Consider the following 17388-nt stretch of genomic DNA (forward strand, 5'->3'; position numbering starts at 1 on the left):
CCTCACCCCACGGTACTGTGGTTGTTGGAGTTTGACGGCAGAAAAAGGAATTCATAAAGTGGCCCGGCCGGTGCAAACGGCTCTTCCATCCCTCTACTTATGCCCAATGGAAGAATTGTGGCTCTGCCCACCAATGCCTTTCTTCCATACCATGTGCGCAGTCGAAATCGACTGTTGTACTTCGTACTGGCCGAAAGACTTGCCCTGCTGACGTGTATAGCAACAGTAGTCGTCCTCATAGCCTCGGGATTACTCCGTACTTGAATAACAGTTCGAGAATCGCCTCCATGGCCTGTTACGTATGCCTTGTACAATTGTGTTCCATGTCATCCATGGGGTGCGGCAACAAAGTTACCAACGTCTTGACGATGCGACACACAGACGCGCAAACCATGAGTGATGGGGCGGTTGGTGCTCCTCGTGACTCAGCTGGCGACGGCCATTGCCCTTGTCGACATATGGGAGGAGAATTAAGTCGGAGATGGACGTCACGACGCACGAATCCGTCTCGACCTAGGTCTAAGAATAGGTCAAAGATCAAAGTGGGCATTTCCAGGGCGAGGCCGACGCATTTTGACGTTGTACGGGAACTTGGGGGCATGTAGTTCCGGGTGTCGCCTAAGGAGATTCCCGCATGGTACCTGGCCTTGGTGCACATCATCAAGTCGACCATGAAGACGGAGAAGATGGCGGTGTGAGGACCCCGAGGAGGATGATAACAACCTGATGCAAAGTCCCTAGGGAGATGGCATAAAGATGCTCGTTCTCGTATTCTGACATCGTTTCGTAGAGAATATAGCTTTGGGACGCGACGTATGACTCACTGTCCAAAACCCGCACATCGAAGCATCCGGCATCAATATCACGGGGTACGGTCCCCCGTAGGACTTCTCGGAGTATTTTCCAAACGTGAAGTTGAGGTACGTTTGGTAGGCGTCGATGGCCGTAGTATCAATCTTGACGCCGTACGGGCAGTGTTGCGTGCAGTTTGCGCTGTCGTGGTGATGCTGGACCCGTAGCCGCCATAAAATGAGGCCCCTGGGCTCGAGGTTGAACTTGACCTGGGCGGACGCGATCCTGGGGCGCGTAGCCATCCACCAAAATGTACCTGCCCCTGCCCATAGGTACTTGCCAGCCTCTGTGGTTACGCTCCTATGACCGTGTCCCCGTCATCGTTCTCCTCCTCCTCTCGTCAGTCACAGTCGTTTACAAATCAGGGGCGTGGCGACATTGCGTACTCAGCGTGCAAGTCTTATCAACAAGCCCTCCATATCATCTGTCTTCATCTCCCAGTCAAAGGTCATGTCGTCTACGAAGATGATTCCGAGCGCCGTCTACTGTCCGCGAAGAAGTCGGCCTTTTGCCTCACGTCGGCTGTCGGGGTCCTGCGTCGAGGTCTCGTTCCACCTGATGTCTGGCACGTGACCATGAGGCTGGCTCACGCGGCTGCGGGTAGAATCGGAAGTCGCGAGTGTTTAGACAGAATTTCCGACATCTCATATTTCGATTCCTACAATGACAAGGTAAAAAGAGGAGAGGCCCATTGTCGATCATGAACTTGGAATGTTTCTAAAGGTTGACAGGGCGCGCACAGTGGTCTTTGTCATAACGCGATGGCCTCACGCATCGTGGAGCCGTTTGTGGAAGTGGACCTGACCCAAAGGCATTGGAAGTGAGCAGTGCCCCAGCTGCCCGATCCACCAACAGTGGTGACGCTAATTGGTTGGCAGGTTCGCGGGAGCAGGAAGAGGTGGTCTGGGTGGCTGCCGCCACACACAGCCACATTCCAAAATCTCCCATTTTTTTGGGTGTTTTTTGCAAAATCTCCCAATCTCCAGCACGGGGCAGGAGGTTCATCCGGTGTCCACCTGGCGCGCCTGCCCCCACAAAACAGTAGGTACGTACAGAGCCATAGCAATGGCTGGAGGAACCCACTTTGCTCCTGCAGGGCAGAGCAGGATGGTTCCCAATGCGACATAGCGGGAAAGGAAAGTGAGAAATGGTCGGGTACCTACTTTACTGTTCATGGGAAGGGACTTCTTCACCGGCAACCGCGAAAGCACGTGATTGCGCGCTGTTCCTCTCTCCACGGAGTATTTGGTCCGGAATTGTCTGCAGCACGTTCCTCTTCCACCGCCTCGCCAAAGCGCGTCTCTGAGACTAACACGCGCGGTGCAGACCGCCACGGTCAACTCCACGGGGCTGTTGACAATGGCTCTTTCAAACCTCATTGTGTAGCCCCGCTTTCTTCATCATCTCTACGGTCAACGCCATCAATGCCTCGACCGACTCGCACTTGCATAGTAGCAGCCCCGGCGTCTCGTTCAGCACGATCCTCCGTGGTTATGCTCCGCCTCCCAGCTTCACTGCATGCTCCAGACGCGACCTATTCACCATTCACGTTATGAAAGCTTGATGTATTCAGGTGAGCCGCAGGTGCCAGGACCCGCAGATGTCAGCTACTTCGTGTGTTCAAGATGTGGACCGCGTCATCACACGGATTGTTGCAAGTACCCATGTGCTCCATCGGTCTAGCTGGACTAGACTGACGAGAGACACAGCACACAAATGTCCGCAACAAAGCACAGACGAGCGCCATCATCAAAACCTTTGACTAATGACTACCACACGGACAACATCTAGTTGAACCACTTCGCCAAGTGTGAATATGATCGAGTTCTGCCCCGCGAATGGGGTCCGACTTGTCTTATCATACTATGAGATCTACAACGACAAGGTCTTTGACCTATTCGAACTCCCCGAGACATCAGCCCTCGGGCCTGCCCCTCCGCGGAAAAGATGGCAAGACGATTGTAGTGGGTCTGTCCGAACGCGCCTGCAAGGGTCATCTAGGTATATCAAGGAGAGCCCTATCAAGAAGGCGACCGTCGGGGACTACAGAACCAAGCTCAAGCTCAACGTATCTAGGTCCATGAACCGCCGTTTTCAAAGAGAACTCGCAAGATATCTCTCGAGAGAAGTATCAAGAGAGCTGCGAGGACGTCAAGACCAAGCCGAGCGTCAGAGGCCACGACCCCAGCTTGACTGTCATCTTAGAGGAGATCCCCTCCGGTGCGCTGATCTGGGGGACGATTGAGGATCTGTACGACTGGTTTCGGATAGGACGGCTCGGGCAACACGGCTGTACGGAACAACGACGAGAAGGCCTTCCACAATCAAGAGTTGGACAGGACAGCGACGTCTGCAGCTACAACGAGAATGACGTCTCCGTCAACGACAAGAGCAGCTGCGACCATTGTGAGAGCCTCTCCAAGGCCAAGACTAAGCACAACTCGAACATGGACCTTCATGCCGTCGACCTTGTGCATGAAGATGCCCCTGAACGACTGGAGGCTCGTCACGTCGCCGACGTCGTGGTCCGTGTGACTGACCTAGGAACGTTGCCGTGTCCGTGAGTTCTACCTTGCACCAGAACAAGGGCGGGTCGGGGTCTGCATGCACCCCCTTATTGATCGTAACCTCCACTGACACGATGGTACAGCCGCATCTTTCCGAGACACGTTGGACATGCGTCGGTTCTTCAAGACGTCGCCGACGAACGTGTACTCGTGCGAGACGGCCGCGATCAATCCAGGTATGAATTCGCAGGTCGCAGCCTCGTTCCTGACGATGTTCTCGCTTTTGACCACGTTCTCGCTGATGCCTCTCGTCCTGACCTTGACGCTCTTCCAGGAGCACTCTCTCCGCGAAGCGCCTCGACATCACCTCCCCGAACTACCACTCACTTCATGCTATCCCAGGCGTTCCTCAACATCTCTCCTTTGCGGCTGTGTGGCTGCGTGGCCTGCTTCCCGGACACGAACCTGTCCGCATAAGGTGACTCTTCTTCTTGAACAGCTACCTCCTGATCGAGCTGATGATGATGGGCCAGATCACCGACTAGCTCAATACTTTGGTTGCGTAGATGATGTTGAACGAGAAACTGGCCTGCCTTGACACCCTGTCGATGGACGAAAAGGTGATTGTCAAGCAGGGGGGGCACGTCACCTTGCGAATTACCACTTTGTCGAGGTTCGCTAATGATCTTTAGGATGTTGCGGGATAACTTTGACGACGGGTCAAAGCTAAAGAACAAGCAGAACCTGGCGCACGAGGGCTACGTCTGCATCAGCAAGAACCAGACATTGGGGGGTGAAGTTGCCCACACTGGACATGGTCTCCAAGTCTGGGTTGTTAAGGACCATCGACCCGGTGATCCAGGTTTCGTACGCAAAGGCCGGTAAGTCGACAATGAAGGGCGTTGTTATCAAGCTGACCATGTCGAAGCACGAGTTCGGGAACAGCGTCACCTTGTGCAACCCTGTCCCAAGGCTCGTCAATCACAGACCCAATACCCCGGAGATGATCAGGCGCTACATCCTGGCTGCGGTCAGCAACAAGAACGTATCCACTATCCTATACAACGTCGTGAGCACATCGGTCGAGATGAGGAAGATAAGCAGCAACTGCGCAAAGAGCCAGGGGGCCTCGGGCAGGAAGGTCATCCATTGTCTGTGTGGGAACCCTAAAGTTCCAGGAGCTCAAGAACCTGGATCCGAGGAACCGCTCGTACATGGTCGTCGACTTGAATGTCAACACCTCAAGGCTGCTTGCACAGAAGACGAGGCTCAGAATCTTGAACTGCGACGCGGAAACCAGTCTATTGAAGCAGGTCAAGGCCTTCATGAGGTCGTTCGGCAACATCATGATCTTTAACGGCACGTTCCAAGACTTCTTGGTGTCAGAAGGCGTGATAGAGTGCCTCATCTCGGGAAGGTTGCGCGTTGCCTTTTCAACATGTTGTACTGCTGACAGGAGATCAATACCCTGCTGTCGAAGAACGTTCCCCCGTCTACGTAGCTGACCTTTCCCACAACGACATCGAGGACGGGATGCTGGGCACGAAGCCGGTGACTTACTGGCTTTTACCTCAAGGTTATCCCCCTCGCTATACCGCGGTCGCACTCCATTCCTCACGTCGCCGTAGCCGCTCGGCAATCTTGATCTTCTTTCTTTCAGGACACATACGCGGACGGTAACTCAGCGTTATAGTCGGGTTTGTCTTCGTGCGTCAGCGTGGTCCGGGCATCCTCGTTCCTGTCCCCCATCCTGAAGTTGATGGCCCCATTGAATGGGTTTAGGTTCGCGTTCACCCCCTTAATCTGTTCCACAGTCTCCCGCATTAACTTATTGGTAAAGACGAAGATATTCGGCCGAAATTCGTCCCTCATGACGGGTCCTCAAGGTGCGGCATCTCTGACGTCAGAAGCGTTGAGCCAACCGTGAACGTAAGCTCATACCAGTTCGCCAACTTGTCCCTAATCTCGAGTTTCCTGTTGGAATTGACGGCAGAAGCAAACGGCCCTTTCCTTCACTTCCATAAACCTAACGAAGGATTCTTGGGCTCTGCCCACCAACCTTCTCCTTCCACGTCCCCGTCACGAAGTTCAACACCACAATTACCCTGCTGACTTGGAAACCAACAGTTCTTCTTCCACATACACACACACACACACACACACACAACCGCGTTTATCAACCCCGAGCCCGTTTCCATACGTCCTCAGGACCAACTCGGCATCGTAGGCCTCCACTCTTCCTAGTCAATACCATGATCCCTCTGAACAGACGCCAAAAGTCGGGTAGGGGCAGTCGATTACGCCATACCACGAGACCTGCTGCGACGTAGCGACACTCATCGGAGATCACGCACTCGTCCTCGACTTTTCTGCTGCACGACGTTAAACGTCATTGCCGCATCCTCCTCCAGGATAACAACTTTAGACCCCTTGGACTCGTGATGAGCCATGTTTCCCGGCAGCCATGTCATTTCCATGGGCCTCCGTGGCTGTTCGTCAACATGGTATTGTCGCCCTTGGTTGGCAAGGGGCAGGGGCGTGCTTCATCATCCCCATGTCCAAGCTGGTTTTTGGGCTCCACGGAGAACCTGCAGAATGGGATCAGCAGCGCGATTGGGGACGCCACCTGGCCCGGCTTCACGTCGTGGGTCGGGAAGAACTTGTCCAAGTCTCACTCCATCGTGTCGCATTGTTCAACGCAAGTCGTGAAACTTCTTGCCGTCGGCCAAGAGCCTGATGGGCCTGATCAGGACACCGCTGGACAACGAGATCACCAAGGCCTTTGCCTTCCCAAAGACGTGCACCATCGGCATGTTGGGCTCGCACTATATCCTCCATCTGTCAACGATCTCGGTGTGGTACATGTTGGACCCCCACGGCATCTCCCGCGCCACCTGAGATCGTCCCCAACGTTATGACCCTGACGCATACCCCGGCCACGAACATGGGGTGTTGTCTTTGAAAACGGTCCAGCCCAGCCACATAGCCTTGAGCGATAGCTTGACGGAGACAGTGGAGCCGCCAAAGACGTTGACTTCGGACTGGACCACTTGGTCGAAAGACTCTTGTACTTCTCCAGCGTCGCTAGCACCTTGGTTACGGATATGTTCTTGTATTCACCCTGCACAGAACCAAGCTGACGGTCAGGCCCACGCTGTCCATTATCGAGCCGTGACCGACTATCGAGCCCAGGTGGACGTCGCATACATCTGACCGGGCGGGACTCACTGCTGCCATTCTCGGAGATGACGGAATCCACAGCTACAATGACTCCGCCATCGTAGTACGCGCTCGCACAGGACTTGGTGACGAGCAAGAGCTCCAAGTTAGGAATAAGGACTATCCAAGCAGAGCTCCGTAGGTAGCTGCTCGATCATGAACACCTCGTCGTTGTATATCATGTCGCCAGTCGTATTGGCGTTCCAGGTGTCACATCAGTCGGTATCCGTCCACCAGCACAGCATGACGATGATGGAGAGGTCGACCTCGGACCCCGCTGATCTAGGCTTGCCCGCTATCGACTACGTCTGCGGTCTCATCTGCCCTTCTGAACCCCTCGGTTCTCGCGGATATCTTTGTTCGCATATTATACACAAAGATCAGCTGCCCGACGTTATCTGTGCCCACGGACACGAGAATGAAGTCGATTCCGACACTATCTTCTACCTCGCCCATTTCTTACGCATGTCAAACGGACATATCCTTAACCCGGCCTGCCTCTTCTGCTGCTTCCATCTGCTATCTTCGTAGACATGGTGCGGCTAGCCCGGGATCCTTGTCTCCGAGATGGCTCAGTCCGCGTCCACAAACCCCTCCTGGATGGCCATCATGATTGTCCTGACGATCCCCGAAAGGATATATGCCTCTTTGTTGGCGTCCGACAGATTTCTCCCCGTGGAGGACTGAAACCACTCTGCATAAGTCGCACCCTCTTTACAATCTTCATCGAAAGCCCTCGGTGTCACACATGTCGTCCCAGTTCATGTCTTTGTACTTCTTTTTGGCCGATATGCTTGTGGGCTTGTAGTTCGCCTCGACGCCCGCTCCGACCTCCGCGAAGATGGTCCCCTTTATGTCCTTGACGACGGACTGCGTGATGAGATGGGCCGTATCCTCGCAGCCGTGCTCTGTCTCCATTCGACGCGGACGAGGATCGAATCGATGTCGCCGTAAATGATGTTGAAGCCCAGCTTCCGGGCGACCTTGACCATGTCCCTCATGTAGTATCTGGCAGTGACCATAACAATTATGGCGCACATTGTGGAGTTGCTGACGCCGAAGCTGCTGGCCGCGGCGTCGAAAGCGCTCACTGTCAGTGTTTTGTACCCTGCATTCCTGTTCATGTTCCCCTCCGCCTTCATCGTCGCTCTCCCTTTGGTCAAGTCATGTGAGACCTCACCGAATAACGTGGAACAGCCTTTTACAATGTACAAGTACCCTGTCCCGTCCATCATCAAGACTTGGTCTCCTTGGTCGATTGTGTTGTTGGTCGTGACGTCGGGTGGGAGCTGCGGCATGTTTATGTATCAGTAGCTTCTCCGCAAGACCATCTAGCGTCCTGTTGAAGAGATCCTTATCGACATGTATCCCGAGCTCTAAGATGATGTAGCCGTAGACGATGGCTGTCTGAAGACGAAGGTTGTCTCAAGACGCCGACTGTCTGAAGACGATGTCTGGCTTAAGACGATGGCTAGGTCAAGACGATAGCTAGCTTAAGACGAGGGCTGCCTTAAGACGATGGCTTTCTGAAGACGCCGACTATCTCAAGACGCTGACTGTCTCAAGACGACGACTGTCTCAAGACGCTGACTGTCTGGAGGCGATGGCTGTCTTAAGGCGATGGCTAGTTAAAGACGGCGACTGTCTTAAGACGACGGCTGTCTGAAGACGATGGATGGTTTAGGACGATGGCTGTCTTAAGACGAAGTCCGTCTGAGGATATATAGCGAGTAGTTTACCGGGCCATGTCTAGCGTCATGTTCATGGCCTTGGGCACAGGAGCGGTATAGCAAAAGGCCAAAAGGCCATGAGCTCGGAGTTGCCGGTGATGGTGTCCAGAAACGTGCTCCTCGATATCCTGGCCAGACTGTACAACCCGTCGCATGCCTTCATCTTCCCGGCTACAAGGGCGTGCAAGTCTAAGCCCCTGACGTTTGACATCATCATCTGGACCACGGCGTTAGTTGTCGTCCATGTTCGTCGTCCATGTTCGTCATTATGTTGTCGGGCCCGAGCTTCTTCCTTCTTGGAGAGCCTCAACTCGGTCGAGATGCTATCCAGATAGATGGAGGTTCGTTTCGACCCCACGTCTTTGTTCACGTCGTATTTAGAGCCTACGACGACGGTGACGTTCAACGGTCTTCAAGTCGAAGCCGACCGTTGTGGATCGCGATGACATCCGGGCTCAGCATCCCGATCATTTCGTAGACCACCTTGCCGCTGGAGACAGTCCCGTAGATCGAGCACGCTCTCAGCAGCATAACTCGTTCTTAAAGCTCGGTAAGGTCCCGGTTCTGCGGTTGGAATTGTCAGCGTTCACATTTGACATCAACTTCGTTGGGATCGGGATGGTCAAGTCAGTATGAAATACGTGCAGACACAGAGCATAGAGTAAGTAAACGCCGCTCCGGTACGGTGATTCGGAGTCCGGAAAACGACACCCAGAAGCTGGCGTAGGCCCACACCAAGGAGGTCTAGAGCTGGATGCTGGATATGGTCGCGGCTTGACAGACTAGTGATTACACGATCGCGGCCCTCATTATCCACGTCAACTTTCGCCAAAATCTCAGCCGGGGTGGGAATGGTCAAAATGGTGTGCAATACTATCCTGTTCTTTCCGCGCGCTATCCTGGACCCTACCACATGACACCCAGCCATCTAAGATTCAGTCAGTTCAAGTCCAAAAATTTCTCGTTAGTAACTTAGTCTAGGGACTCTGCAAATCCCATGTCCTTGTCTCCATCCTGTTCCTGACGACTTACAAGATAACGCCGGGAATCGTCCTGCTTGTCCTATAGCTCAGTCCATCTACCTGGATGGTACTCGCACTAGCGTTCAGATCCGCGTTCTGACGCGCAGCGGGTTTTGTAGAGCTATGCGCAGAATCATGCTGAGCATGCTGCATACACAACTGAAGTACATAACCCAGCACACATCCAATATGCAGCTCTCGGTGTCGGTCAAAAAGAACGGCGTCATGTGCGTCCTGGACGGCTTTCCTGCGTGGGGTAGGGACTCATTTGCAATGTCCAACTAGGTAGGAGAGGGACCTGACGAAGTTACCGCACTCAAAGTCTCTGGCAGTGGCGAACGGTTTGACGTACTTCAGCTGATGCACGGGGGTTAGGCATCGTGGATGCAGGTTCACTCGAAAACGGGGTCGTAAAAGCTCCTATAGCACCGCCTCTAGACGATAAAGGCCCGCGGCGGCAAAGAAAAGGAAAGGCAATGAGATGAATGGGCTTTTACGGAAGGATGAGTAAGTGGCACCTTCTAAGGCAGTCCCAAGCACCAGAGAGCAAGACCAAGGCAAAAAGGCAAGATAAGGCCCGATGACGCAACCACGACAATAGCAGGTACCTACCTTAAGGTATAGCGACAGTGGGGAAGGAGTAAAGAGACGAACGTCGCTAGCTGGTAGGTCGGCCCTCCCATCTACTACGCATTTACCTAAGGTAGGGGCGGGGGGCCGTTGGTACTGTCATGTGAGGAAAATCAGCAAGAGCTCCAACCACAGCTACACCTCATGAGCTGCCCTTTCTTCCACCACCTTCTACGACAGAACCTCAACTTCAACCTCAACCCTACACACACAAACACATCAACCAGACGGCTCACAGGGAAACGTTGTTGTTGACGGAGACCAGCGACAGCATGGACAGCACTACGTTAGACCGTCGCAGTTACGGAACCTACAAGAGGGTCGCGCGCCCAACCTATTCTGACCCTCATGCTTTCCATGTCGTCGCTGGTCACCGTCAACAACAACATTTCCCTGCTGAGCATTACAATCGCTCCAAGCACATACGTCGCAACGCTGACCTTGTCCTTTGTCTTCGTCTACCTATACATCGTTCAGATCTCGTGGAAGCCGACACTGCTATCCAACACCAGCTACTTTGAGTGCTCAGCTGCATAAGTCGAACCACCAAAACCGCAGCTTCCCTTCCTTCCACCCAGGGGCCGTGACTGTGGCGAGGACCAGGATTTCGAGAGGAATGGAGTCCTCTTTGCCCGGGCACTCAGTGGGGTCCTGATTGTCAACCTTTGACCTGTGGAAGACCTGATTGGCCTGTACAACGGTGCCAACATGGGTCTGTTCAAGACCGTTTTCGAGGTCAACAACATGCAGCTCTTCCTCAAAGACAAGGAGTAAGTTGCCCTTACACTTAGCAAGCCCCGCCGCTCGCTGATATGCGATACAGGTCGAGCCTAAGATTGCTATTCTTCTTCGTTGACCGATATTTTCGGAGCCCTTCGGGGTCCAGCTCTTCATCAAGGACAAGCGGTGAGTCGTCCTTGCATGAGGGAAATTTCACCGCTCGCTAACACGTCACACAGGTCGAGCCTAAGATCACCGCTCTTTCTCGTGATCCGAGACCACCTTGACACGACGCCCCTTGCGAACCTGCGCAACACCCTGGTCCAGGACCTGACCAAGATCTGGTCCTCCATCTCCAAGACCAAGACCGGCAACTGTTCGTGATGAGTCTCATCATTATGTCGTCCCTCGCCATCACGCCGGTCGAGGTGGACGTACACTTCGTCTACAAGCAGTAAGTCGCCCTTGCGTCTGGGCCAACCCTATCGCTCGCTAACACGACATACAGGTCGAGCCTGAGGTCGCTGCTCTTCCTCGTCGTCCGAGACCCCCACTCATGTGCACGGTCACATGGATAAGAAGGTCATTGACAAGATTCTGTTGCCCGTCGGGGACGACCAGAAGCCCAACTTAATGTGAAGAGTAGGAAGGCCCTTGGCGAACGCCGAGGAGGGCGTTGTTGCGGTAGTAATATTTTTTGGCAGGTATGTCCATGAAGGCAAGATCAATATGGTGGATACGTTTGCATCCAGTACTGACGCGTCGATCTAGCGGTCCGGGCCCGTCAATGATCCTGCTTCTTGGCAATATTTCGATCTGAATGGCGTGAGAGCCACGAGCCTCAAACAACTTTGATCTTATCTCCCGATGCCCAAGCCGATCAGATCATCTGCCCCTGTCCGAAAACAAGCACTTCATTCATCGACACAGACGACGAAAGCCAAGACAGGCATCAAGGCCGACTCTCTGAGCTCTTTTAGCCATGCCCGACCCGACGAGGTTCACAGCCTCGCTTGCATCGAGCACACAGATGACATGGCAAACTGTTGATATCCCTGTCATAGGGTAGTTGGTTCGAACTGTCCGGGTTCTGTGGGTGACGAAGGGTCAATTGCTGGCTCTTGATTCATTTTGTGTGGTGTGTGAAAATGAGGTTCCAGCCGTAGGTTGGAGGGTCAATTGGAGTCTGGTTGAGGGTCGAATCGGCCGCTGCGCCGCCACTGAGAGTCGACAACTTCAGGAACATCGGCCGGCATATCCCGGCGATGGGCCTTGCGGATGTTGTTAAGGATGTTTGGAAAAGGGATATAGGAGATATGAGGAGGAGAATAAGGCGTAGGGGAACAAGTTCCGTGCAGAGGGACATGTCTTATGAGGAAAATTGCCGCTGCATCTGCAAGACTTGGAAATTGGGATGAATGGCTTACAGGGAACAAACTTCTCTTTGACGAGTCGAGAGACGCGTTCTTTTCCATTGGCATCAGAGAATTTTGTCCCCTTCCCTTCGTCTTTACATACATACCCATCGCTCCAGCACAAATGTCAGCGCAGGGAGTACACGTCTAGGGAGGGACAAATTTCAGTAATTCATCCTTTTGAACCCAACAGAAAATGGCCTCTGTGAGCTTCTGCCCTGTGTCGTACGTGTACTAACAGCCAAGACCGTGCTGTCGGAGTTGTAGGTAGTGAAAAACATGTCGAGAAGAGGTTCCTGGTCTGCGACAAGTACGACATCAGCGATGTTCTCTCGTTTCCTGCGACTCGCATTATCAGCAACCAACTCCGGTCAACGACAAGGCTTTCATCGTCAACACCATCGACAGGAGGCTCGTGATCTACCACGTGGACAGGGAAATGTCAGAGAAGACGCTCGTGTACATGGGCTAGATCACCAACACCTCCCTCGTCCAGTTCCTATCCGCGGCTATGACGGTCTACAAGGCCAACACGAGATACGCGCTTCTTCCAGAAGGCCGCGAACAAGATCACCGGGGGTTGGGCATACGAGTAGGTGTCGGATAAGTTCAAGTGCAAGGCCGCGACGTGAGCGATGGCTGTGAAGTGCGGCATAGACGTGAAGACGAGCAGCGGCGTTCAAGGCCATGCCATCCAGCCTCGCGAAAACGCCGTCGTCTGCAGAGAATACGCGAGGTACCTCGGGCCGTTGAAGATCAGGCGCTGTTGGCTTCTGGGCAGCCGGCGGATAGGGTGGATCGGGAAGGCGGTCGGGGCCATACCAACGACACTTCAACCTCCATACGCAGCAACGCACACCACTTTATTGACGTTTCGTGCCAATCATACGGTTACTCGCTAACGTATATGCTGACAGGTACACAGAGTGCGGCCCCAATTCATGCTTCGAACATGAAGAAAGCCTATCGACCCGCTATTGACTTGAAGGTCTTCGAACTAACACACACACACGATCAAGCACAGGATCGTGTAGACCGTCGTTAAGAGCTTGACGCCGAGTTCACCATCAACTTCAAAACAAGAGATTACTATAAAATGAGGTGGCCAAGAAGAGCTCGTTTAGAAAGAATCTACAACACCCCCAGGCAGACGAATGTTAGGATTATCAACGTCAAGAAGGCTGTCCAGGACGTCTCCGCAGCTAGTAACAAGGACGAACGAGATACGGGACGCCATGAGCTTGGAGCAGACGGTTAGGCGCCCACACCCGGTCCCAGGAAACCGGAAAATGGAGAAACCTGTCGAAGATGGCGATGACGAAGACGGAGAGGACAAGGGAGGATATAAGGAGGGCGAGGACGAACATGGCCATGATCACGGGGACGGTGGCGACAACGAGAGCCGCAAAGACCAAAGCAGCGGCGATCATAACGACGACGACGAAGAAAGCGATAATCGTTCGGACAGGTTTGCGGATGCGACGTCGGAGGCGAACGGGATTACCGAGACCCTGGGGGCTGAGGAGAAGGCGCTGGTACGGGCTTGGCGAAGATATTTTAGGTGAAGGTCTAGAACATGACCTTGGCAATTCCCATGAAGCAGTCTGCAACGAGCTGAAGCGTGGAGACAACCAGGCCCATTCAGTACGTCCCGGGCACGAACATCGGGTCGAGCGCTAACGAACCCAAGCATATGGGGGAGCAGCTCGTCAAGATCAATCACGAATGCATCATCAGGCCCCCAACTGTGTCGTCGTCAATGTCATTATCACTACCAAGTGCTCAATTCCTAACGAGGGGGTGTAAGTCACAAAAAGCCCTCATTTCCTCAAACGACATCCCGCACATGAGGTACGCAATCGGTCTTGGGAAGTTTTAAAGAACCAGAAGGTCAGCAAGGCCAGATTATTCTCCAGCATCATCACGAAGGTTCATGACGCCTGTAGGAGAGCTGCGAAAACATCGTCATAGAGGACGTCCCAATGAAGATCTTGAACAGGGACCCGAGGATGATAGACACAGGCATCAACTCTGAGAAGCGAGGCAAGTCAATACCATCCACCTTCAAATGCTACCAGCTAACCGCGTGCCAGCTCACAGCCTGATACAAGCACCCGGTCGTGGCTAAGAAAGGAACACACACCCCCGAAGCCAAACGAAGTAGTGAGGATACTCGAGGTCAAGAGCTCGTGATGCTACGCAACTGTTGTCATCTCGCTCTCGATGAAGAGACAGGTCACGGATTACGACAACGACGTGAAGTTCAGCATCAAGCTCTGCGATACATTCTATACCAAGGTCGTGACGTACAGGAGCCCACCGCAGTGCTCTTTCATGTGCCTTCGGTTGACTGACGAGCTCTTGATGAACGCCGAGGTAGTCAGCAGTGCAATACAGACAGGCTTCGTTGACGGATTCTTCAGGCGGGATTGTATTGCGACGCCAAGCGTGGCAGTGGCTTCCCTAAGACTCCCTCGATCAGGCCGGCCGCTGCCGATTCCTATCCTACCCGAATACTCTCGGTAATGAAACTAATGAGATGCTGACGGAGTAGATGGGCCGATAGAAGGATGTCAGTTGGCGTCTTTTGTGTGACCTGGTCGAGGGTCTGCTCCTTACACTGGATCTAAGATGAGGGCGGGCGCTAAAGGTGGACAGACCATGCCACGAGTGCAGGCTGAGCTTGGCTTTCTCCAAGCATTGTTGGACCGAGCTATACTGAGGCATATGTGGCGACGATCAAAGGGGAAACTGGAATCGTCACCATACGAGAGCCGCAACTGGGCGCAACTCGAGCGTCGCTGGACGTCCACAAAACTAAGTGCTCCAGCCAGTCTCAGGATTCTCGGCCCAAACTTGATCTTGTACATCTTGTGCGACTCAAGACGGGAGGTCTCCTCGACCATGTCACCAGCGAATCGTAATCGGCGAAGATGCGGTTGGTGACGACGTTGTAGTTGACGACGTAGTTGTTGCTCTCTCCCCTCCACTCGTCCCCGAAGCTGTGGAAGATGACGGTGACCTGGTTGACGATGGGATACTTCAGCTGCAGATATCAGACATCAGCTACATCGTTTGAAAGCCCGCGAGCCGCCTTCCTGTCAAAAAACCCTTCCCAGCCATGATGTCGAGCATGGACCACGAAAGCAGCTTCTGGTTTTCCGATTATTGGAATAATCCCGAATCATGCGTCCTTGTACGTATGGACTAGTGGTTGTTCTGTCATAGGTTAGCCAGAGAACACTCAACAGAAGAGCTAGAGCTCTTTTACCTACTGTTTAGGTCATTGAGGCTGATTGGTAGGATGACGACCGACTCTGTGTTAACGATCATTACTCGACTGCGGAACACAGATGAAAGCTTCACGAGCGCATTACATCACGTGAGATTACTTCCGCCAGATCTTTGGCCACCGGGAAAGCTTCCTCCAACAACTCCTCGGCCCGCTGAGAAGACGGCAGTTCAGTACGCCATGCGACTTCTTTACCCCGAAAATCCACTACGGAAGGATCACTTCACGAACTCCTCAGCCTCCCCAGTAGGCATTCCTCCGAAAGGTCACTTCAGCAAGCTCCTTTCTCCCACAGTTAGCAGCTCCGAAGGCGATGCCAACGCCAAGGATGATTGATCTGCAGCCAATGGATCGAAGATTCAGAAGTTTGGCAGATGCTCGGTGGTGTTGCCGAATTTAGACGAGACGTAATAAATGCTGACTGGGAATTCAAGCCCTGCCTTGGATCATCCGATCTTCGGCTAATCATTCATCTCTCCCAGATCTGGAACGGGTTGATTTCGATTCATTGGTTTTCTCGCACGTGGCTCTTCGACTCCTTATTGGATGAGAAACCCGCTGCATAGCAAGCCACTGAGACACACGAAGACCTGCGACTGCACATTGCCGCAGAAACACTTTGGGAGCAGTCTGTTCACGACAAATTTCCACGGTGTGACTTCATCTGGCAGGACTCTGCCAATCGCAACTCCGCGACAGACATATGTCATTCATGTCATTAGAATCCTTTACCCAAGTTTAATCGCATATTTTACTTCCCACCACTACCTCAGCTGAACATCAATAGCGTCACCTGGCAAAACCACATTTAGGACGTTCACGGTGAAGGCTTTCAAGGTGGTTCTCTAGATCCTGATCTTGGCTTGCCCGCATATTGTAGTCTCAGATGAGTTGTTCCACATGTAAGACCGTTACATATACTTAATGACAGCTGAAAGAGCTCCTTCGACATGGGACTTGGCACACAGCAATGCTGCTGTTGATGTTGGATGCTGTCGTTGCCACTGTCACGTCAGATTAGTCACCAATACTCCACTCGGCTAATCCTCGGGGACTTCCCTTCCTCTCAATGTACCGGGGACCTGCCCCACACACACTGGACTTCAGACAGACAGAACACAACAGAGACTGGACTAACTGGACAGACCACTCATGTGTTTGGCAGATGCGGTCCCTTCGCAGCTGCTGTCAATGCTGCTGGTCGACATGGGACTTGACAGCAGCATTGTTGCTGTTAAATGAGCATTGCTCCTTCCACTCGTCAATTGCTGGCGACTGCTGCTAGTCGTTGGCTGGGTCGCAAAGTCACTCCCTCCTGCCTTTCCAACAACCAGCTCTTTCCTGTCCTCTCACTGTTGCCAATATCGACGATGCACCTTCCTTTTGCCCACTAAAAGATCTTTCCAGAGCTCAGCGCGACTTCCCAGTTCGAAGATTACCTAGGTCGCCGTGTAGTCGTCTCGGCCTCCCTTCCTTCCTCAGTCTACCTCACCTTACTTTGCGTCACTCTGGCAAACATGGCTTCCTCCCCATCAACCGGGCGTTACCTGATGGCACTCCTCGCAGTCAATGTGCTTGTTTGACGGCGCTGTTCTCACTCGCCCCGAACTTCCTCATCTATTGATTATTATCGTCTACCTCTTTCTTGATGGGTGTGGCCCTAAGCGGCGCCGACCATCCTCTTTCCATCAGCGATACCTCGCTACCATACTATGCCTACACAGAAGCTACCACACGATGCCCCTGCCTTCCCTCCATCAAAAGGTACTAACAACATCGCACAGATACCCTCCCGAGAGATTCGCTAAACTACATGGGTAGTGGACATTGACTGTGTTTAAGCAATGGACCGGAGGAACTGGCCCAGACGGATTCGCTAGCGAGAGGCCACGTGTTGGTATCCCTATTACAGGGTAGTTAGTTCGAACCGTAGTTGACGAAGAGATTAATTGAACTATATAAATATCTGGGTAGTTGTAAAAAGGAGGTTCTAACCGTAGG

General features: G+C 53.1%; 8 protein-coding genes across 8 annotated transcripts; 5 read left to right on the plus strand and 3 right to left on the minus strand.

Moving 5' to 3' along the window:
* Positions 1-351: 351 nt before the first annotated feature.
* CLUP02_18362 (uncharacterized protein) lies at positions 352-1800 on the minus strand (the record flags this gene model as incomplete). The annotated part of the gene is made up of 4 exons (XM_049297264.1): positions 352-513; positions 825-1138; positions 1370-1446; positions 1658-1800. 4 exons carry the CDS (start codon positions 1798-1800, stop codon positions 352-354), a joined length of 696 nt encoding a protein of 231 aa, XP_049138488.1.
* An 868-nt stretch (positions 1801-2668) lies between these two features.
* Positions 2669-3836, plus strand: CLUP02_18363 (uncharacterized protein; the record flags this gene model as incomplete). Its single annotated transcript, XM_049297265.1, has 3 exons — positions 2669-2920; positions 2982-3412; positions 3503-3836. The coding sequence occupies 3 exons, from the start codon at positions 2669-2671 to the stop codon at positions 3834-3836; spliced, it is 1017 nt and encodes a 338-aa protein (XP_049138489.1).
* Positions 3837-4040: 204 nt separating this feature from the next.
* CLUP02_18364 (uncharacterized protein) lies at positions 4041-4860 on the plus strand (the record flags this gene model as incomplete). Its single annotated transcript, XM_049297266.1, has 4 exons — positions 4041-4240; positions 4347-4428; positions 4532-4738; positions 4816-4860. 4 exons carry the CDS (start codon positions 4041-4043, stop codon positions 4858-4860), a joined length of 534 nt encoding a protein of 177 aa, XP_049138490.1.
* Positions 4861-5913: 1053 nt separating this feature from the next.
* On the plus strand, positions 5914-6257 carry CLUP02_18365 (uncharacterized protein; the record flags this gene model as incomplete). Its single annotated transcript, XM_049297267.1, has 2 exons — positions 5914-6003; positions 6090-6257. The coding sequence occupies 2 exons, from the start codon at positions 5914-5916 to the stop codon at positions 6255-6257; spliced, it is 258 nt and encodes an 85-aa protein (XP_049138491.1).
* A 1172-nt stretch (positions 6258-7429) lies between these two features.
* CLUP02_18366 (uncharacterized protein) lies at positions 7430-7876 on the minus strand (the record flags this gene model as incomplete). Its single annotated transcript, XM_049297268.1, has 1 exon — positions 7430-7876. One exon carries the CDS (start codon positions 7874-7876, stop codon positions 7430-7432), a length of 447 nt encoding a protein of 148 aa, XP_049138492.1.
* A 509-nt stretch (positions 7877-8385) lies between these two features.
* On the plus strand, positions 8386-9615 carry CLUP02_18367 (uncharacterized protein; the record flags this gene model as incomplete). The annotated part of the gene is made up of 4 exons (XM_049297269.1): positions 8386-8553; positions 8726-8938; positions 9090-9246; positions 9377-9615. 4 exons carry the CDS (start codon positions 8386-8388, stop codon positions 9613-9615), a joined length of 777 nt encoding a protein of 258 aa, XP_049138493.1.
* A 1053-nt stretch (positions 9616-10668) lies between these two features.
* CLUP02_18368 (sey1) lies at positions 10669-11064 on the plus strand (the record flags this gene model as incomplete). Its single annotated transcript, XM_049297270.1, has 2 exons — positions 10669-10730; positions 10920-11064. The coding sequence occupies 2 exons, from the start codon at positions 10669-10671 to the stop codon at positions 11062-11064; spliced, it is 207 nt and encodes a 68-aa protein (XP_049138494.1).
* Positions 11065-14855: 3791 nt separating this feature from the next.
* CLUP02_18369 (uncharacterized protein) lies at positions 14856-16613 on the minus strand (the record flags this gene model as incomplete). The annotated part of the gene is made up of 4 exons (XM_049297271.1): positions 14856-14896; positions 14964-15141; positions 16354-16379; positions 16526-16613. 4 exons carry the CDS (start codon positions 16611-16613, stop codon positions 14856-14858), a joined length of 333 nt encoding a protein of 110 aa, XP_049138495.1.
* Between the last annotated feature and the right edge of the window lie 775 nt (positions 16614-17388).

The sequence above is a fragment of the Colletotrichum lupini genome, chromosome 11 (assembly GCF_023278565.1).
Source record: "Colletotrichum lupini chromosome 11, complete sequence".
Lineage (NCBI taxonomy): Eukaryota > Fungi > Ascomycota > Sordariomycetes > Glomerellales > Glomerellaceae > Colletotrichum > Colletotrichum lupini.